This window comes from Gorilla gorilla, chromosome 1 (genome assembly GCF_029281585.2).
Source record: "Gorilla gorilla gorilla isolate KB3781 chromosome 1, NHGRI_mGorGor1-v2.1_pri, whole genome shotgun sequence".
Lineage (NCBI taxonomy): Eukaryota > Metazoa > Chordata > Mammalia > Primates > Hominidae > Gorilla > Gorilla gorilla.
In genome coordinates this window covers 13,869,532-13,892,958 of record NC_073224.2, presented here as the reverse complement: position 1 = coordinate 13,892,958, position 23,427 = coordinate 13,869,532, and the positions used below count along the sequence as shown (strand labels likewise).

General features: G+C 39.5%; 1 protein-coding gene across 1 annotated transcript in view; it reads right to left on the bottom strand.

Annotated features, from left to right (window-relative positions):
• The window catches only part of OPN3 (opsin 3), a 46,856-nt gene that overhangs the window by 4,642 nt on the left and 18,787 nt on the right, over positions 1-23,427 (bottom strand). The window contains exon 2 of the mRNA XM_031015533.3: positions 6,032-6,351. Within this exon, the coding sequence (XP_030871393.1) occupies positions 6,032-6,351 (320 nt within the window). The remainder of the gene's footprint in view (positions 1-6,031; positions 6,352-23,427) is intronic.

Below are 23,427 nucleotides of genomic sequence, written 5' to 3'. Positions count from 1 at the left end.
AGTGTTTTTTTTAACGTTCTCTTATTTACTTAATAAGAATAAAATTATTTTGCCTAGATCTTCAAGTCTCTAAAAGACAGCCTGAGAGAGTCACGATAAAATGGAAAGAATTCCCCCATGATCCTGGAAACTCTTATAGAGTGTTAGTCCTCGAGTTCTCAAATCAGACTGCACACCCATGTCATGTCAGGTGTTCTGCATGATTAAGCCTGCAGCTGGCCTTGATGAGCGCTTAATTCCCAAGTCAATTCTTACTGAAAACCAGCTTTTCAATTCACTGCTAATGACTGTAAAGTAGAATTTCAGGAGAAATTTGTTTGTGATTGGCTTCATTAGGGGATCACTTGCAGAGAACAGCACTTGGTAAAACAACTCCTTCCTCTAAAACCAGCCTGTCTACTCGCAGTCTGTTCCCATTAAAGGGATGGAGGAGTAATGATGTACAGTCTGAAAGTTCTTTGAGTTTCTTGAATATAAGTTTCTTTTTGCTGTTTCTCCTATTATTATAAATGTGTCATAATAATACACAGGCAAAGAATATTTCTGCACACCAAAAATATGTTCCTAAATAAAAATAGTTCTCTCTAAACATTGTAATAAGTTATATGAATTATACTACAAAAATACAAATACTCTATATATTGATTTTTTAAGTAGTTAGCATATAGTTAATACTTAGTATTGATTACTTTATGCCTGGAAATTTACTGCATTTCAATGAACTCTAAGTGTACCTTTTAGTTCTAGCATTATCATAAAAATTAAGAGAAAGAATTTCCAAAGAAATCATTTAGAACATGTGCTTAGAGTATTTAGAAATATATTTTAATTAAAATTCTCAAATTACTGATATCCAAAATTATATTTAAGAAATTATATTCTTATCAAAATCATGTATTCAGATTAGCAAAGAATAGAGAGAAATAGGAAAAATTTAAATCATTGATTTTTTTAGGGTAGAGAGACTATGTGTGGGGAAGAGTGGGTATTAAATTTCTGGTATTAGTTTGTTGCAAAAGTAATTGTGGTTTTTGCCATTAAAGGTAAACCTTTGAAGGTAACCTTATTTAAAGGTAAATAATATTCCTTTACCAGTATGCCAATTACTTTAAAAAATCAATATATAAAGTATTTGTATTTTTGTAGTAAAATTCATATAACTTATTACAATGTTCAGAGACAACTATTTTTATTTAGGAACATATTTTTGGTGTGCAGAAAGGTAAATAATTTACCTTTAAAAAAGGTTACCTTTAAAAGTTTACCTTTAATGGCAAAAACCACAATTACTTTTGCACCAACCGAATACTACTATTCTGTGTGTGCAATTCTATTTTAAAAGAAACTGTTTTATTTAATGGGATAGAATATTTTTCTGTTTTCAAAACATCATTTTGGGGGAGCTTCCCTAGTTTATAGGAAGGCTGTGGGGTTTTGATAAAAGGTCTAGATTTGGAATTAGAAGATCTAAGTTTATATCCCAGATTCACCACTTTTGCTCACAGTGTGATATTGAGCAAGTCAACAACCTTCTCTAAGAGTAAAGAAGAAAGGAGGTAAAGCAAAAAAACCTATTAGAATTAACAGAACTTGAGTTCCATTTCCACATGTATGACTTTGTGGGGTTGTTTTTGAGGTTAAATACTTATTTATATTTGAACTAGATATGAGACTAACACACTTGTATGTATATGTACATTTATGATACTATAGGATATCTGGAATCATTATTAACTCTTCAGAGTTTCAATTAACAAGCAACATAACCACATCTCAGTTATCTGCCTCCCAAACCTCCAGTATTTAGGTCCAGTCGTTTTATCTGTACCATTTTCTGGGCAGGTCAGTCTTTATCCCCTCTCGCCATTTATCAAAGGAGAGCACTCATTTATCCATCTTGGAATTACATGCATGCTGGGGAAATTAATTTAAATAAATGTTTGTCTCTACGTCCCCAGTTCCTCTTTGGGATAAGGAGAAGATATTGACTAATGTTTTAGATTATTTCAGTTTATATATGTGAAGTTTTCATGATTATTTTTTATTTATCTTTTTCAGGCCTCTTTCTTTCATTACTTTCTATTCCTTCATTTTGCTCATTAAATATTTTCCAAATAAAAAACTCAATTTCATATCTTACCCTCTTTATTCAATCATTTGAGGATAGTTTTCAAAATTGCTATGGATGAAGCAATTTTGAAATGATTGGCACAGGCACAAATTTGTCCTAAAGAATGAACCAGCTAAAACAAATTCTTCAGAATTCTCTATCAAATTGTTCTCTGGCTGTATAAATGGCTGGTGCCTAGTGCTGCTTAATCCAAGACATCTGTAGATTTTCAAAGAATTTCACTGTGAATCTTCATTCTCAAGTGTGTAGCTATTTCTCCATCGTTGTTATGAGTCACCTCTCTCTGAATAAGGAAACGGAGGCAAATTACTTGCAGTGAGCTCTCTGTTTAGGTAGCAGCTAAAGTCAAATCTCTTCACACTTTCACCCCTTATCCTGTCTTCCCCTTTCTATGCCCTCTGCTTGTAACTCATTCCAAAAATAGTCACTGATTACCTACTACATGCAGACACTGTTCCAGTCACAGGTGAGAAAATACATAAGACCCAGTCTCTGCTCTTGAGGAATTCACTATTTGGTGAGGATGATGCACACTGAGCGGGTAGAAGCCATGAGGGAGGTAAACAGGGAGGATACGGTAGTACACAGGATGGGAAACTGGTTCTGAGGGTGGGTTAGAGCAAGAAAATCGTGCTGTTAGCCTTGTGAGGGAAGGAGGAATTAGTCAAGTAAGGAGGAGAGACAGAATGTTCCAGAGAAAGAAAGTGTGCTAAGACAAGAGGCAAAATAAAAAGTCAGTTTCTGAAAACAAGAAATATTACCATTGGCCGCATCATGAGGTGGCAAGAAGACGGGAGTGTCAAGAAATGAGGCTGGACGGGTAGACAGGAGATGCCACACAGGACCTGCCGGCCACACCCAGGGGCTTTATTTTTAGTCACAAAGACAGTGGAACTTCTGAAGGTAATACTTGAGAACAACTACTCTGATGGCAGTGTGCAAAGAATGGAATAGACGAAAGCAAAAATTTTAAAAAGGAGAACTAAGTTTTTTTTTTTTTTTTAACTGAGTCTGTGGCAGTGGGAGAGGAAAAAATGGATATACCAAAAAATATAGGGCTAGGCGCAGTGGCTCACACCTGTAATCCTAGCACTTTGGGAGGCCAAGGCGGGCAGATCATGAGGTCAGGAGTTCGAAACCAGCCTGGCCAACATAGTGAAACCCCATCTCTACTAAAAATGTTTTAAAAATTAGCCAGGCATGGTGGTGGGCACCTGTAATCCCAGCTACTCAGGAGACTGAGGCAGGAGAATTGCTTGAACCTGTGAGGCGGAGGTTGCAGTGAGCCGAGATTCTGCCATTGCACTCCAGCCTGGACAATAAGAGTAAAACTTCGTCTCAAAAAAACAAAACAAAACAAAACAAACAAACAGAAACAAAACAAAACAAAAAAACATGTAAGTGGCATGGATAAGAACTGATCAATAGTTGTGTGTTGGGGGAGACATGGATGACACATAGTCAAAGATTACTCCCTAATTTCTGGTCTTGGTATCTAGGAATGAAGACTATTCAATGAGAAAGCAAATAGACAAGCAGAAGATTTTAGGGAAAATATGACAAATTAATCTTTATATTTGTTAAATTTGATGAGTCTGTGGACCATCCAAGTGGAGGTGTTCAAAAGGCAATTGACTACGAGGATCTGTTAGAGGCTGGAAGAAAGACCTGAACTGGAAATGGAGATGTTATCAAGCTTGTGTCAGAAGGAGAAATCCTGGCAGTATGAAAGACCACCCAAGGCCAGTGTGTAGCATGGGACAAGAGCTAAACATAGGATGCTGGGGAGGCCCAAAGAAGAGAAGCCCTTGGAAGAGATAAGAAGATGGGGCCAGAGCGTCAGCAACAAAGACAGCAGAGAAAAGTGCCCTAGAATCGATGGCAGGAGACCACCACAAGAAAGTAGAATTTGGCAATAGTCTCAAACGCTGAGGATGCTAGAAAGGAATAAAAATGTGTCCATGGGATCACATATCTGGGAGCTCATCAGTGACCTGAAATGAGGGCTGTATTAGTGGCAGTGCGGTAGAGGAAGGAGTCACAAGTTTGCCTTAAGTTGAGGAATGAATGCTAGATAAACTTACTAAACTACCAACTCCCTGAACTACAACAGAAATGTATTTCTCACAGTTCTGGAGGCTGGGAAGTCCCAGGTAGAGTAGCTGGCAAGGTAGGTATCATTCTGAGGCCTCCTCTCTTGACCGTTATCTCACTGTGTGCTTCCATGTTCTCTTATTTATGCACTCGTGGGAAGACAGAAAGAGAGACAGAGAGAGAGAGATAGAGAGAGAGAGAGAGAGAGAGAGAGAGAGAGAGAGAGAGAGCAAGCTTTCTGGTGTCTCTTCTTACAAGGACACGAATCCCCTAATCCCATCAGACCAGAGCCCCATCCTCATGACCTCCTCTGACCCTAATTACCTCCCAGGGCCCCATCCCCAAATACTGTCACATCGGTGGTTAGAGATTCCACGTAGGAATCTGAGAGGGACACAAACATTCAGTCTATAACAGCAAGAAATTGGCACATTTGATATGCTCAATAAATATCAGGTAAATGAATGCTTAGTGAGCGACATTGTGGCACCAAGAGTCACCAATGGTTCTTTGAGTTAGCAGTGACAAAAAGGAGAAAAATAAAGTGATAGCTAGAGGGAGCTGACAGTAGATTGTGATTTAAAAAAAAATAGCCTGGTAATATGCTAAAGGGAAAGGGCCAGTGGTAAGGCAGAGTGTGAAGATACAACGGAAAGAGAAAATTATTAAGAAGTGTCTCTGGGACATGGAAGGGGGTGGGGGAGCAATCAGAATACAGAATCGAGTTGGTCCTGGGAGACCTCTCCTGTCGCCCTGTAACTGAAGAGAGAGTCCTAAGAATCAGTGGTTTGTGTAAAGAGAGGTAAGGAGTCAAAGGAACCCTTGATAATGGCTTTGTTTGGTCCGATAAATCAGAAGCAGGCTTATTTGATAAGAATGAGAGGAGACACTAGGGTGAGAAATTAAAATGAGAAATGAGTCTGTGTAATAGTCACAGTGTGGAGACAGTAGACCACAGATACAGGGATAGAAAGGTTGGTAGAACAAGGCTGAGAGGACATCTAAGTGTAGACAGATGTGTTTTGTTTTTTTTCCAGCTCCTCCTTGCAGTTTGACTACAGGCATAGAGAAAATAGATGATTGAACTGATCTAGGGATTTTGTCTTTAACAAAGTTGGCATGTGTAAAGAATGTAGAAACAAATGACTTAAAGTGATGCATGTAGCTAAGTCCGATTTTTTAAAAAGGTGAAAGTTAGAAGGGTTTGACGGAGTGAGCAAGAGACTAGAGACAAAAGAGAATAGAGTTGGAAGAATCAGTGAATGAGGAAGGAAACATCCATGGCCAAAGCTAGAGACTGGGAAGTGGAGCCTGTTCCACACTGGGTTTGAGTTCAAACTGGAAAGTTCTTGTTGGCACCCAACGTGAAATTGTTTGTGGTCAGTTCTTACCCTTTATGACTCTGGTGTGATCGCCAAACAAAACATCTGTGCTGTTCTCTAGTCAAATTCATATGACCTCTGAATAAACAAAGTTATGGGAAGTGTGGAGTTCCGTTTTTTAAATTCTTAAATTTTAAGAGTGTTGGATAATGTAGGGTTTTTTGGTTGCTGATTTTGTCAGTCAGAAGCTTTTTCTTTCCTTCTTTTGGTTGAGAGAGGGATGTAGAGAGAGTAAATGCTATTCCGCATTGATCTTTCCAGAGAGTGACTCATAGCATAAAATTCAACCAGATGGGAAGTCCCCTAGAACTGCTCTACCTCTGGGCAACTACTGATGACACAGGAAGACTTTCATTATTTTCCAGACAACATTTTCTACCCTGGATGTGGTTTGGGAGGGGGGCATCTGTAGTCTTCAACTCACCATTCGAATGGAATATAGAATATGGCCATAGCAATGGGCTATGACACCCAGGGGCACCACCAGGCAGCCAAGAAATAAGAAAAGCACAAAGGAGGAATCGTTGGCATCCTTGGATTTCCAGTCCACAGTGCAGCCTAGTCCGTGTACGTCCAGGATGTACCTGTTCCATCCCAGGAGAGGTGCTCCTGCCCACGCCAGTGAGTAGAGCCAGATGTAGGTAATGGCCCTCCAGGCCCAGGAAAAATTGATCACTCTGGCATGGACCACGCGAATGTAACGTTCATAGGCCAGCACGGTTAGGGTGGCAATGGAAACAATCCCTGCAAGAAGAGAAAGTGGAAAAGTATAGCATGGTGCAGGGGGAAACCAGGCATAAGAGACGTGATACATTCTCCACTGGAAATGCCTTAGAGAGTATCTGAGACCGACAGAGTGCTCTCAAAGCCAAGAGTAATAGTGTCTATAGTCCCAAGGAAATTCTACTGAAAATAGTTATCCATAAAAGGAACCACAGAAGGGCAGTCAGTGGCTCACGCCTGTAATCCTAACACTTTGGGAGGCTGAGGTGGGAGGATTGCTTGAGCCTAGGAGTTCAAGACCAGCCTGGACAACGTGGCAAGCCCTGTCTTTACAAAAAATACAAAAATTAGCCAGATATGGTGCCATACGCCTGTGGTCCCAGCTACTCAGGAGGCTGAGGCAGGAGGGTTGCTTGAGCCCAGAGAGGTCGAGGTTGCAGTGAGCTGAGATCGCGCCACTGCACACCAGCCTGGGCAATAGAGCCAGACCTTATCTCAAAAATAAAATAAAATAAAATAAAATGGAAAATGCCATGCAGATTAAAAAAAGATTAGACAAAAATTAAAAGCCCTAAATCAGCCCCACCCCAAAGATGCCCCTATTGTATTAAACTTTCTCCTGAAAAGAAATTCCAGAACGAGTAAGGGAGAGTCACTAGAGCAAGTGTCTCTTTTAGTTTACCTTCTCTTGGCTCTCTGACTCAGCTATTAGAGGTAAAGTCAAAGGGGGTTGCAAAAGCTCAAGCTGAATGAAGTAGCAGTAAAATGATGCAGAGGACGGCCGTAACCTGCGTACTACCAGCAGATGTCAGCATACAAACTGTTCACACGCAAGGATTGCTGACAAGGGTCAGGGGGGGTCTTCTGGGCTTCCATGGTCTTCACATATACCGCTATTTTGCAACAAGTCTGCTTTAATGATACTGTTTGTATGTTTCTCTGCCACCTTCAGAGAGTAAGGTACTCACTTAACAAGCACCTACTATGTGCCAGGGACTGTGCAGTGGATGGCCAATGGTGACTAAGAGACAGAACTCTAGATGTCTGAAGGCAATGTACGTGTGTAAACACTGACAATGACCATGCAATGTGTGAATGCTACAACTGCCACACAATGGATTGGAGACACAGAAAGGGAAGCATTTGCACACAAGGCAGAAACGCATTCCAGGAAGAGTGAAGAAATATGTACCAGAGCATGGAGACGTAAAAGGACACCGAGGGGTCTATAAACGATGATTCAAAGATGTCAGGGCTCACAGGAGATGGAAAGAGAAATTTAGAGAGAGACACATTGACAAAGGCTTTTAATTTCTAGCTAACGTTTGTGTTATTTTAATTTTTTTGTTTTTTAACCTTTTCCTCTATGAAATAGTAAATTATAAATCTGTTACTCTGTTGTCCTTTTACACAATTAGATTCCCCTTTTCCTCCTCCTCCTTTTTCTTCAGTAGTGAATGCTCATTCTAGCAGTAGTAGAGAATTTAAAACACGATCAGAGGCCATGGAAACCATCTTGAAGGCTATTGCAACAGCAGGCAAGACATGATGGGACCTCAACTGGGATGACATTAAAAGGCATGAACAACAAAGTCTGGATTCCAGAAACATTTAGCAACTGGTATCAACAGAATCTATCTGCTTATCAAATGTGAGGCGTGAGGGGAGAGAGGAGTTAAAAGTAACTTTGAGGTTTTTGGCTGGGCACGGTGGCTTATACCTGTAATCTCAGCACTTTGAGAGGCCGAGGTGGGTGGATCACCTGAGGTCAGGGGTTTAAGACCAGCCTGGCCAACATGGCGAAACCCTGTCTCTACTAAAAATACAAAATATTAGCTGGGCGTGGTGGCAGAAGCCTGTAATCCTGGCTACTTGGGAGGCTGAGGCAGGAAAATTGTATGAACCAGGGAGGCGGAGGTTGCAGTGAGCCGAATTCGTGCCATTGCACTCCAGCCTGGGCAACAAGAGTAAGACTCTGATTCAAAATAAATAAATAAATAAATAAATAAAATAAATAAAATAACTTGGAGGTTTCTAACCTGCCTAAGGAATAGCGAGTGATTACATGAACTGAAGTAAAAACCACAAGGTGTATGAACAGATGTGGGGAAGACAATAAAATCGTGAGCTTCCTGCAGCATAAATATTTGTTGAATGAGTGCACGCAGAGAGACTGAAAGAAAAGCAGTTCAAATGAAGAATGAAAATAAGACTGGTCTCCTGGGAAGTCAGGGAGAAAAGGGTGTGGGCGGCAAACAGGTTAAGAGGCCTGGAGGCAAGTCCCAGCTCCCCATGAAACAGCTCTGTAACTTTCAGCAAGTCAAACAATCTCTTAGACCTTTCTGTTTTCATAAAATTGAAAATCCCTTCATATTTTAACATTTCACGATTCTGCAATTAATAAGTATGAAATACAGAGGTGCTGGACTCAGAAAGCAATTGGCATAACATAGTTAATATTCATTTATACCATGACAGGTTTGTTCTTCTGTGGGAGCTGGAGGGTGGGGAGCAGTATTATTCCCAGTGTCTCACACACATGGCATCCAAAAAATGTTCTTTGAATTAATAAGCGAAATTTACTAAATACTCAAGTGACCGGAAGAAGATTGGGTTTTGGAATCAAGTGGAAGAAAATACTTCAGAGAATAATTGGTATAAGGCTGGGCGTGGTGGCTCACACCTATAATCCCAACACTTTGGGAGGCTGAGGTGGGCAGACCACCTGAGGTCAGGAGTTCAAGACCAGCCTGGCCAATGTGGTGAAAACCCATCTCTACTAAAAATACAAAAATTAGACAGGCATGGTGGCATGCATCTGTAATCCCAGCTACTCGGAGGCTGAGACAGGAGAACTGCTTGAACCTTGGAGACAGAGGTTGCAGTGAGCTGAGATTGTGCCACTGCACTCCAGCCTGGGCGATGGAGCAAGACTCCATCAAAAGACAGACAGACAGAGAGCAAGAAGGAAGGAAGGAAGGAAGGAAGGAAAGAAAGAAAGAAAGGAAGAAAGGAAGAGAGAAAGGAGGGAAGGAAGGAAGGAAGAAAAAGAAAAAGAAAGAAAGAAAGAAGAAAGAAGAAAGAAAGAAAGAAAAAGAAAGGAAGAAAGAAAGGAGGGAAGGAAGGAAGGAAGAGAAAGAAAGAAAGAGGAAGAGAAAGGAGGGAAGGAATGAAGGAAGAAAGAAAGAGAAAGCAGGGAAGGAAGGAAGAAAGGAAGGAAGGGAAAAGAAAAGGAAAGAAAGTAATGATATAATAGCAAATAATAGCAAATAATGGATTTAAATTCAAATCACAGTAGTGATTATTGGGACAATGAAAGTATCAACGTGGATGACTTTCATATTCAGAAGTCTATTTTTACCTTATTAAATTTTTATAGAAAAAGTGATATTATCCTTTACCTGATTAGATTCCTAGAAAAAAATATCTAAAAACCTAAAGAAAATGACATAAGTTGACGCTAATGAAATACTGTTGGTTTTACGCAGTTTACAAACTTTCTTATTAAGTATAATGGTATTTACTTTTATAACTGCCTTTATGTGTTAAAACATAGTTTGGCATTCAACTTTTAGTTAATTTACATTGAATACGATTTAGTCTTTCATAGGCAAGAAAACTCAGTACAAATAATTGCACTGTTGTAAATTAGTAAATTTCAATGTACCTTAGAGAGGAATAAATGAGTTCTTATGGTGAAAGCAATAAGCTGGTAAAATAAGCTGGTATGAGCATATCATGTTCATATATTCATTCATTCATTTAGTCATTACTTATTGCTTGTGATGTTTCAGTCACTGTGCTAGAAAATAAATATAAAGAGGTGAGTGAAACCAACCTTCATGGCCTTAAGGTCCAGTGGGTAAGAGAGACAATAAAAAAACAAATCAAACAAGCAAATCAGTGCAGTGCTATGAAGAATAGAGAGTGCAGGGATAGAGGATAATGTGAGGCATGGTGGGAAGGACACAGAAAGGGACGCAGCTGCTATTGGCAGGCTGTCAGGAAAAGACCCATTGCACTCAGAGCTGAAGTATGAAAAATCCAAGCCTTGTGATAAGTCAGGGTGCAAGAGGTTAGTAACACTTTCCTTCTGGTTATTTTGGTCAAAGAGACTTTAACATTTACTAATATCGTTTTTGATCAAGCCTATGTCTTAGCAAGCACAATGAGTTTCAGGTGCCTGATTTCAGCTGTTATGTACCATGACATGTTAGTACAGATCTAGCAAACCTTGTATTTCCTAAGTCCTCCCTGATAGCATGAGCATATAACTGAGTGGCAGCATTAGTCAGACTGACTTAGTCTTCGAAGGTAACCCAACTGAAATGATCTAATCTACATCTTCCTTGCAAAATATGCAGCCCTTCTCCCATCAATGCTTTATTTACTAACAAATTTTGGTCTTGAGTTGGAATTAATTGCTGTATTCTATTTGATTCCCACAACACTCCACCAGGAGGATGAGAATGAAAGGACTGTCTTACAACTACTTTAGACCTTTAACTGATGTTGAGCCTTATTAACGGAAATAAAAACTACATGGTACATGAGCAGATATGAGGAAGACAACCAAATTCTACTTCAAATGGTGCATCCATTTCCGTGAACACTGAAAAGTGATGGGAATGATGAGTGCTGCAAACTGGGTGCCGGTTATACACCAGGTCCCATGATCATCACTCCACATATGATATGCACTCTTTTGGAAAGAAGGTCTGTGGCTCCAAGGGTTAAGGAATTGATGTCTCCACCAACAGGTGGTGGAGACAGTTTTGAGAACCCAAGACTTACTCCAAACCCTGTGATTTTGTCTTAATACCACCTGCCGCCACTAAAGGGTGACTTCTACCTCTCCACAAATTCTACCAGTGGTAAAGTGATGTCTGTGCCTTCGCTGCAAAGCTGCAGATGGATCAGGTATGTGCCTATCACTGTGCTGAGTAGGTCTTTTGGAGAAACCAGAGACATGTGGTCCTACCCTCAAGAAGACTGCAATACTGTATTTTTATATCACACACAACATTAGAGAACAATGTAAGATGATACGTGATCATATGTCAAAGTTATGGTGCAAAAACAAACCAGAAAAAGTAAATCCCAGTGGACTACTGGCTTCATTCAGAGATAAAGCTTAATTTGGGTCATAAAAGATGGAATAGGTGTTAAGGAACAGAAAGGAATGAAATGGGCACTTCTAGCTGAAGCCTCCTTGAATTATTGCAAGCGTGCCTTGGACTCTGGGTGTGGAGCCAGGACCAAGAGGTGGGAAGGTCAGTCACTACGGGGGATGGCGCAAAGCTGATCTGCCTTCCATGGCTGTCCATGGTCCACAGCAGGGATAGTCCATCTTTTTCTTACTGTTTTCCCTAATAGAATTTTGAAAAGCTATGTATACAACCATATTTAAACTGTGACATCTACATTTTTTGTCTTAAGTTTAAAGAATTGTGTAATATAAACATTTCAAAATCGGAACCATTGGAAAGGGCTTATGTACCCCCCAGCGGTTTTGAAGACAGCGGTCTGTAAAATCAAATCTCGTTGGCATATCATTAGGCTTTGCCTCAGCTTGCTGCATCGGGATACACACCATGCCCAGGCTGCAAACTGCCCGGCATGTTCACTCAGAGCTGGCAGCTTTGATACTGCTGTTCCTTCTGCCTGAATTGCTGCCAAAGATCTCACAGTCTGGAGAAGACAGACGTGTAAACAAATAATTACAGGAATGTGATAAGAGTTAAACAAAGCTGTGTCGGGGAGCTGGAGAATGCAATGGAGGAAGTACTTATCTCTGCCTGGGGAAACACTGGGGAAGGTTTTAAGGGAAAGCAACATTTGAATTGATGAACAGGAGAATTTTATCAAGTTGACAAGAGTGAGGATATTTCAAGGCCAAGGATACAGTATGTATAAAAGCACAGAAGTGAAAATATATATTTAAATGTCTACTCTGTGCATCAGTTTGAGTCAAATAGTTCTTTCTGATATAACTTAATGATTATACACTCATTTGCAATATTTATCAACAAACACATGTCATACACATACTGTGTGTCAGGCACTGTGCTAGACAATAAAAAAAAAGATGAATTACAAACAGAGAAGTAAACTACTATAAAACAATGTGATAAATTCAATAATAGAGACATATGTTTGAGGCCAAAAGTCCTGTATTCAATTCCAGTTTTCTCCATATTACCTAATGAATAAGTCGTCTGACTTCAGATCAATTTCATTTTTTTCACATAATTACTCTGTGACCATGGGAAAATTAATTAACATCCCAGAATCTCAATTTGCTCCCCAGTAAAACTGAGATAATAGTACCAAAATGCTGTCTCATCGTGTGGGTGTGTGGGCGTATTAAATGAGAATATAAATATGTTTAGTAAAGTGGTAATGCGTAGGGTATTATTATTATTACTGAATAGTTGAATATCTTGGAGCAAAATTGCTTTAAGTAGTAGAAAGTGGGTGGAAGGCATGGGAGTGGACACGGCTCTGGAGGTTAAATACCAATACAACTCTGGAGCTTAAATATTAATACAAGGTGTGTCTATCAATGTACAACTACCCAATAATACAGTTATTTTCTCACTTTGGCCACTAGATGGCCACATTGAATAGCTTATTTATAGTTCAAGTATCTAGACTGGGGTAAGCAACTTCACACTAAACAGAAGAGCGTGCTTCAAAAAAGGCTATGACCCAGGCCTGTCAATCCTTATCTGTTGTATGAAAAAGTTACTGTGACAAAACCCATGCCTTCAAGGAGCACATAATCCAGAGAAGGAGGTAGAAGGAGAAACTCTGCCTATAGTGGGAGGAGGAACACCCAACTCAGGGTATTTTCTGTGGGAAGCAGGTACCACCTGAGTGAGTCTTAAAGATTAAGCACACTTTAACAAGGCCCAAAAAAAAAAAAAAAAATGATGGGGAAGTGAAGTGACAGCCAATCCTCTTATCCTATTCCAGGAAGAGAAAACAGCTTATGTAAATACATGGAGATCTGACAGAGCTTGCACCATTTGGGTGCCTGCAAATAATTCAAAATGGTAGGACGGAGTTCTAAACAGAGAATGAAAAGACTAAGGACTCTCCTAGAAAAGCCTTAAATGCCATGCGTGGAGCTTGGAATGTGTCCCGAGGGCTCTGAGGAGCCATTAAGCTGTTTTTGTTCACTTCCATTACAACACAATTCTAGAGAATTTTATTTTCTTTTGATTTTGCTTTTGGAGGTTTTCCTTATGGGAAGTTCCCTTGGGCTGCAATGAGGAAAATGGATGGTGAGCCAAGCCTGGTTCTAGGGAAACCTAGTGGAGAAATATGGTTACTGTGATAAGGAATGAAATTGATGCAGTGGCACTAGGGAAGGAGAGACGAGGAAGGTCCACCATATTTAAGGAAGTTAATCTTTGTTGGCTGTGGGAATGAATGAAGAAGAATCAAAGGAAGTCTTGGGTTACTGGTTTGTTATAATTAATAGCTGATGTTGCATTGACTTAGAAAAGAAATGGGAGAGAAGTAAATTTGGAAGTGAAGATGATTAGGGGATAACTTATGTCATCATAGATTCTCTGGATCATTTTGAACAATATCTGGATGGACTGTGTTTCAAATTCTCTACCTATAAAATGGGGCAACTGTAAATACCTGTCTTGTGGTCTTCAGAGTTGGCTGGGTGGATGAGCACACAGTAAAATCTTCCAAACTAAGTGGATGCATTTTTCTCAAATTAATGAAAATTTTGCTCATTCAAAAATATATCGATTTGTAGAAATTTAAAAAGATGCAGTTTAACTATTTTTGTTCACAGATAGTAATGGAAACAAAACTCTATGAAGATTGCTTAATAAAGATACTACTTTACTAAATAGTGATCTTTATGAAACCATCCCTAGAAGCTTTATAAAATTAATCAAGGAAAAAAGGACAAGGGGAATGTAAAATAAACCAAGCCTGTGGTACATTCAGCATGGATTATGAGGTCAGCTTGCTCTCTGACCTGCTTCCTCATAGCTGTTTGCCTCTTGTCCCAGAATCACGTAGACCCTGTGACAAAATTATAGTTCCCCTTAACTGCTCTATGGATAACAGCTTGAACATTATATAATGTTAAGTTTTCTATTTGAGATATTCTTTCAGGTCCTACGTACCAGCGAAACTACTGACATCAGCTTGCCTGAAGGATCCCACGAGAAGCTGACTCACCAAAGAATGCAGTTTCCACATCCTGATGATTTCATCCCCTGTAACCCAACCAATCAATGACCCCAATTCCCATCCTCTTTCTCCTCATGGTCCCCTTAAAAATCCCAGCCCAGATCTCCTCAGGGAGATGAATTTTAGGGTCTCCTCCATCTCCTCGCTCAGCATCCACTCGATCATGGCTGTTACCATGCAGCGGGCATACCATCCTGTTGCTCCTATAATATCTAGTCATATGGAACAATATTAAAGAAAACCAGTATATTTAATATGCCTGAAAAAGTTTGTTCTTTTAAGCAAGTAACCAATTCTTCTTTGAAATCTTGTTTCTATTGCTTATTTGTTGAGAAAGTTTCCTTCCTCCTTTTTATTTAATTAACAATAGTAATTTCAGCCCACTAACACTTATAGAGAGTACTTACTATGAGTCAGGGACTGTTCTAAGCAGTTTACCTGTGTTATCTCACTTAATCTTCATAACAACTCTGTGAGACATGTAGAAATTATTATGATTCCCATTTTACAGATGAAGAAACTGAGGCAATAATGGTTTAGTCATTTGCCAAGGTCACAAGCTAAAAAATAAAAGAGCCAAGACTCGAATCACACAGTCTGCTTCCAAAGTCCATGCTGTGCTATACTTGTTTTCTAATTCTTCTTTGAGAATTATCAAAAATTTTATACTAGTGATGTAGAGTCTCTATAGAAAGCATATTTAATCCATTGTCTGCTACGTATGTTCTGTAACCATGTCTACCTTTCATATCAGAAGAAGTCATTTTTTAAAACTCAATATTCTTAAATTGAAGAATTTTAGAGAAAATGAAAGACTACCTTCATTTGAATAATATCTCTCAGCTGTTAGAATGAGTGATTTCCATTTGACCAATAAAAGCAGTTTGCTAGAACAACCAAAGTGGTGGTTGGTTTTTATTATACATGTTTTCCACATCAGGATGTGGAAACTGCATTCTATTAAATTTTTCATGTTCAGTAGTCTTCATATTTCGTGCACAATGACTCAGTTTCAAAGGAAACCCAGCACAACATCAAAATTAAAACCCTTTCTATGGGTTAAAAAATTAAGATTTCAGGTCCGGTGTGGTGGCTCATGCCTGTAATCCCAGCACTTTGGGAGGCCAAGGCAGGCAGATCACCTGAGGTCAGGAGTTTGAGACCAGCCTGGCCAACATGGTGAAACCCTGTTTCTACTAAAAATACAAAAATTAGCCAGGCTTGGTGGTGCGCACCTGTAGTCCCAGCTACTTGGGAGGCTGAAGCAGGAGAATCGCTGGAATCCATGAGGTGGAGGTTGCAGTCAGCCGAGATCATGCCAATGCACTCCAGCCTGGGCAACAGAGTGAGACTCCGTCTCAAAATTAAAAAAAAAATTATGATTTCAGGTAATCAACTTATATAGAAATTTATTTCTGACCATTGTGTGTCATAGCTACCCAAATGCTTGCAGTGCATTTAAAACTGAGAGGCCCCTTAAGAGAGGGCCAGTGAACTACCAGAAGAGAACGATTGAATGAGGCAGGCCACATGCTGTGGTCTGTGGCTAGCTGCTCACGGTTTAAAATGCTGCACTGTTGTTTCCATTGTGCTCACTCATGCTATCCTTCACTGGTATTTCACATGCATTGCATTTTTTTTTCTATTAAATTTAGTGACTTTTTAAAAAATAGGGTACACGGGGCAAATAGTTGCCATAGTTGTTAAAACATACGGACATTTTTCACCATAAGCATCTCCTCCTAGGCTACGTTGGGCACCTGTGCAGTAGCTTGGAAATCGTGCCAGGCTTACCTCCCCTCTGTTATCTTTGGTTCTTTTAATATCAGCTCCCCTTGTTCTCTGACCATTCTGGCTTCAAACTTGGCTTCTTTTCTGCCTATAGTCCCATTTGGACAGATATCCTAGCCTTAGGCTTTTCTGCCTAAAGTCCCATTTGGACAGATATCCTAGCCTTAGGCTTTTCTGCCTATAGTCCCATTTGGACAGATATCCTAGCCTTAGGCTTTTCTGCCTATAGTCCCATTCGGACAGATATCCTAGCCTTAGGCTTTTATGCCTATAGTCCCATTTGGACAGATATCCTAGCCTTAGACTTTTTGACTTGCCTCTGATTTGACAAAGCTTTAGGCGTTTGTTTCCCCCCAGTAATTGCTTAAACTCCACAAACCATAACCAAGGAAAAGGAGAGCCCTATCTTGGAATAGGACCTCATTAGAACTTTTTCCACACTTATGCCTCTGCTCGTCAGGAAAGGATATTGAACAAGATGGTTAACAATGCAAAAAAGGATCATTATTACACTAAGAGACCCAAGAAATATCCAGTATGACCAGAGTCTATGGGCTGAGTGGGAAAAAAGTTTGAATATAAAGTAACTTCTCTGTGGAATTAATTAAGGTTCAGAAGAATAACAAACATAAGCACAGTGGGGCCAAAGTCTAAAAAAAAAAAAAAAAAAAAACAGTTGGATGAAAGCACTTAACAGGAACTGAGAATTCTAAATTCTAATCCTAAATCAACTGCACTCATAGAATAAAAGTGTGAAGTGTGGTACCACAGATAAAATGGGAGGCATACGCTTTGTTTCCAACACTTAAAATTATTTCGTGAACACAGCAATCTAGGTTTTATGATAACCTACCACAGTATGCTCAAGAAAACTGCATCAGACTCTGATCCACTTTAGGAACACATTGTTTTGCTTAGTTTTCCCATTCCTCTATCCCCTATCTCGTATTTGCTTTTAAAACCAACAGAAAGCCTTTCTTAGGAAACATTTCTAAATTCATTTCTGTGCCTCATACCATTCCCACTATTCTAGTGCAGGTTCATATTCCGTAAATGACTGCTGTCAGCCATCTATGACTAAATTTCTTTTGTTTGTACAGCCTTTGTCATCCTCCTGGGCACCATATACCAGATTAATCATTGACTGGACTCTATTTGTGTGCCATCCCAGATCTCCGTGACTCCACTCACAAGCTCATACTCCCAACTGTGTGCCCTGTTTGCCTTGCTTCCCAGCAGCGGTGGCTCTATGGCTATAGTTACAAAGCTTCAGCTGCTGCCACTGTCACCACCATTGCATACCTGCATGCAGATAGTGCCTTGCTGCACTGGACCCATGGAGGCTCTGGCTTCCCTAGTGGCTGCCTGAAGCTGGCTGATCCAACCTAGAGGCAAACGGACATTAACAACTCATGGAGCAGAGTTGGACCAATGGCCAAGAGACAGGAAGAAGCCAGAGATTAGATTGCTTGCACTCTCCTGTCATGCCGTGGGTTGTTTCAAGCTGCGTTAGTATCAGGTGGTCTCTCTGAAGATGTCCTGCAAGACCCAGTGACCTACTGTGGCCAACTCGGTGGTGCATCCTCTCTCTAAGATTTGGCCTCCTCCTTTCCCTGCCTCTTCCTCTATTCCCTTACTTTTGATTCCCTGGGATTATGATCCCCAATAAAGCATTAGCATGTATGCTTTGCCTTAGGCTTTATATGCGGGGAACGTGTGCTAAGATAATCATCTTATTACTTTCACAAAGCCCTTTCTGGAATAATGACCTGCAAAGCTCCCTTCGCATAGCATGCTGGCTATTAAGAAACTCTGTGTATTTCTTGCACTACCTAGTCAACCTTCTCTTTCACCATCTATAACTTCCTTAGTGCATACCTCACTCTGTCCGTCCACAACACAAACAGACTATCTTCATGGCTGCTATTTCCTACTTACTATATTTTGGTACAATTCTGTGTACTTATGTCTTACCTCTCCAATTAAATTGTAAACTTAAGTATGACATACTTAAGTATGTCTTTGTATTTTGACATCATTTTGTCACCGACAATAGTATAAGGGATTATTATGTATTTGTTGCTGATAAAAGTTATATACACATGACCATGTTTCTTTCCAAACAACAAGCAAAAATCCTGGCGTAAACATGGTCATCCCTGTAATTAACCAAACACTCAGGTGAAACGTTGCTTAGAAATAGCCACAGTTGACATTTCAATGAAAAATTTTTTTTTCCCCTCAGGGAACTAGCAATACACAGGTCAGAAGAATGTAAAACAAGGCCAACTCCCTGCTATTTTACCTAAAGGATCACTTTTTCAACTCAAAATATGATTTGACAGTCCTTACATGATAATTTTTGGCTATTAAAAAATCTATAAAATATTCATTTTTATGAGTGTTATAAAGTCAAATGATAATCCTGTTGGATTTATCATCTCTTATTCTCTAATCAAAATAATACATTATAATAACTTTATTTCATATGATATTTTATAATTTTCAAAGTACTTTTTAATGTATTTTTCTAATTAGATCTTTCCAGACATGTCAGGCAGGAAAGTCTCATCATCCCCATTTGATGAGAGTGTGAGAAAAGGGGCTGATATCCGTGACTAGCCTAAGGTCACAAGACTAGGAAGGTTCTATTTGAATGAGAACCCAGACCTTCTGACTGCTAGTGTGGAGCTCTATGTGGATTTCCCCAAAAAATATTACACAAAGCAAGTTGTTTCTCAGCAATGGCGAAGCTTGAGGTCTTTTTAATTCTATGAAAACATTCAACACATGAATAAACTGTGGAATAGCTCTGTGACCTGCAATGATGAGTCTAGTTTCTAAGTGTTCCTTCCTAGATTATTAACCTGACAGCAAATGAAAAAAATCCGATATCCCAGAAGAGCAAATGACAAATATGAGGGAATCTCAGAGGCACTGAATTAAATCTTCATTCCATCATTTATAATTTACAAAGCTCTCAAGGGAGCTCAGGGTTTAGGTTTTAGAGCAGGTGATAACAACACTGATTCCATTTAAGTCATTTTCTATTACCCTGCTGCTGATGCAAATGGAGAGCACGGAAACACAGAGGGCGAGTGCGACTCTTCTCTCAAGAATGAATATCACACGCTCCACTGTAATTGTGTGTGAGTAATTAATCAACCAGAAAATGTGATATGGTACCTCAGGACCATATGAGGAGAATGAGAGAAGAAGCTTGTCATATATAATGTGCTAAGGAAAAACATAATTGCTATATAGCCTGTGCAGTTCTATACTTGGGCAAAATGCTTTAAATTGTAAACAAACTTGTGAGGTGGAGGCGTTGGAGTATAAAGCAAAACCCATATTGGTGACCAGTGTGGAACAATTTAGACAGGCAAGAAAAATCTCATTTCCTTGGAAGTCTTAGTCATCCTGATCTGAGAATGTCAAGTAATGAAGAACTAAAAAAAAATAAAAATAAAAATAAAAAAAAGAAGGTGGGAGAAGGAAACTTTACAAATATGAGATATTTTCCCCAAGACCACAAAGTAGGTGTTAGAACAAGGCTAGTTCCCAGACCCATTCACATTCTACTATTTCAAGCTTCTCTTCCACACTGTCAAATTGGGGTTAACACGAATTTAACTCATCTCTTTGATGTTCAGTTTAACACCTTCTGGATCAGAGCAGCATGTCTCTTTCCTTTAATACGAATGCTGTTTCCAAATGCCAGCTTTTGAAATAGCTACATACGAAACTCCTGAGGAGACGGTTTAAAACGCTGATTCCAAGGCTCTGCCCTTGAAAATACTTGATCCAGTAGGCTTGGGACAGAACGTGAATATCTGTAAGTTTAAAAGTTACCACTGATGATCCTGACTTTCAGAACGATGGGTCAAGATTAAAATCAGATTTCCTTTAATATAATCTCTATCACTATTTGCTCAATTCCCAGGTTTTCCTCAATTCCCACCACTGGTGCAGGAGCACAAGAAACCACTCCAGATGCCTCTGAAGCCTTCAGTCTCAATCCCACACCAAGAGGTGCAGCGCAGAGGGGTGGCCCTCTCTCCCGTCTCTGATGGATTCCGCAGCCAGCCCATTTCTGGTCCGTGCTGACCTCCATCGTTTTCAGCAAAGCAACACCACCATCATTCTGTGTCTCTTTGTCCAGGCAGCAGCACAGAATTGGGAATATATTTAAGGACCTTAATGTTCTATGGAATAGTTCTGTTCAATGAGAAGACTTTCATGTATATGCTAGGTTTAAGGCTTTCTTCTTTTCTCATTGTATCTTTTTTGTTTTTGCACACCCACTTTTGTATTTATTTATTTTTGCTTATTTCGTCTTATCTAAGAATTCTTCTACATCTTTAAGAAATAGAGAATAAAGAGATATGCCTCAAGCCTCCAGTGGGCAGGCTAGTTTATATATATATATATATTTCAGATATAATTAAGGATCACTCCAGGCAAGGAAACAGTACATACTTACAATTCAGTGCTATGGTGCCTTTTATGTGTGAAATCCTTCATTCTTCACAGATCTTTCTACATCAACACTCCTTCATCCTTTGGAACTTGAGAACTTTCAGGAAAACTTTCTGGTTGTTTCATACTGGGCTCTAAAACTTGCTTGCCTTTGTCTCCATCTGCTGCTCAGTGGCTGCATATTAGGAATTTGGAAATTGCCCCAACATAAGAACTGAACCATTCATTTGCGTTAACATTTCACAAAACAGTACTGCACGGGACACCAAAGGTAATATTATGCACAAGGCTCCCGAGTTGAGAGAGTCAGTACCGATGTCCGGGTACCAGGCTGAGCCAGCCCTGAGGAAAGGGCATCTTTTCTAGCTTATACAGGCAGTTCTGATTTCTGTACTTTACTCATTTCTAGCTTTTATTCCTCTTTACCTATCTCCTTGTCTTTTGCAATTCTGCTGCTTCTTATAGTCCAATAAACTATAATAATGCCATATTTTATAGAACCTGACACAGCATATCATAAAATGGCTGAAAGTGATGTCATATGAAAAGCTCTTGAAAATCTAACTAAATGCCCTTGAGGTTCACCCTGGCCTCGCCAGTTCCCTAGACTCCAGACCCATCACGAAGTGAGAAGCTTGTTGGGGAGACATGGGCAGTTTCATCATGAAACAGACTGATGTTACTTCTTAGGGAATTCTCTCACATTATGGAGAGCAGAAGCCTGGCTGTACAAGAAACTTGTGGCATATTCTAAGTAAATCAGATAAAAGTGTTCCAGGACAAATCACAGCCTAACAGCAGACAGTCACCAGGCCAGTGTGTCTAAATCTTCTTTAAATATTTGAGTTGCTCTAACGTATAGGGCCCTGAGCTTAGTTCTGGAGAAGCAAAGTCATAAAATATGGTCCTTGATGTAAAGGGGAAAACGCAATATGAAAGAACAAAGTAAAATACAAAATTGCGTATTTGAAATGCCAAATGAGACATACAGATGTTAAGTGCCAGAGGAGCCCAGACAGAGGAAAGTTCACCAAGTACTGGGGAATACGGGGTGGGGGTGTTAAATAAAGGGGTGGGACTGAGGGTAGTTGAAAATAATCAATCTGAAAATTTGCCCAGCATGTACATGCCTAGCAATTTCAGGTTTAATTATAAACCCTAGAGCAGCATTGTTCAGTAGAAATATAATGTGAGCCACAAACATTATTTAAATTTTTAAAAGGTAAAAAGAAACAGATGCAATTAACTTTAATAACATATTTTATTTTACCCAACTGGTATGGTCTGGATGTTTGTGGCCCCCCAAATGCATGTGCTGAAACCCTAACCCTCAAAGTGATGGTATGAGGTGACATCTTTGGAAGGTGATTCGGCCATGAAGGCAGAGCCCTGGTGAATGGAATTAGTGCTGTTATAAGAGGCCACAGGGCTAACTCTGGTTCTCTTTCTGCCATGTGAGGATAACACAAGAGAGCACACTAACCTGGAAGAGGGCCCTCACCAGAACCCAACCTGCTGGTACCCTGATCTCAGACTTCCAACCTCTGGAACTGTGAAATATAAATTTCTGTGTTTACAAGCCACCCACTTTAGGGTATTTTGTTATAGCAGCTTGAACTAAGACACTAATATATGCAAAATATTATTTCAATTTGTAATCAATATAAAATTATTGAGATATTTTATATTTTTCTCATACGAAGTCTTGGAAATATAATTAATATTTTACACTTACATCTCAGTATAAACTAGCTACATTTCAAGAGCTCAAGAGACACATGTGACTAGTAGTTATCATATTAGACAGCATGACCCTAGAGAAACTCTGTGCATATTGGGCAGGAAGAAATGTTATAAAGATATACTCTGAAGCATTGTTTATTATATTATAGTGAAAAACAGGAAATGGACCTCCATCAAAAGGGAAAAATGTGTAAATAAACTGTGAACAAAAGGATGGAAGCACTGCTTGGATTCACCTTAAATCCCTGTTGGTGACCTCTGGGGAAAGGAGGTAAAATGGAATGGAGGAAATACGTAAGTGTGAATTTTATCTGCAATATTTTAATTCTTTAGATAAAAACAAATATAGAAATACCAGTCTTTGCTCAATGGGCAGTAGATACATGGACCCTTATTGTATTATTCTTTGCATTTTTCTGTATTTAAAAGCTTTTAAGTAAATTACAAAATAAAATTCACTGAGGATATGGAGGTGCAAGTAGTAGACAATCAGAAGACTGGCTCTTTGAAGAAAGAATACAGACAGTCATAAGTCAAGGGACAACTGGGGATGGTGACTCGACTTGTTAACTGATGGGAATGATCCAGAAAGGAGAGTTAAGGCTGTGAACAAGAGGTGACAGCTAAAGTTTTATATTCCCTGCACATCTGTGTGACAAATGTGAGTTCAATTTTGCAACCTCACCTTGGGAGAGTGTTGATGAAGCAAAGGGTTTTATAGAATGAGGGAGTAATGCTTCAGAAGCAGCAGTGATATTTAATGAGTCACCTATTCTACTACCTGGTACTGGGGTATACCTGGTGTTAAGGAAATCACAGCTGGGACAGGTGGGAAAGTAGGGTTCTTGGGGGCAGCCA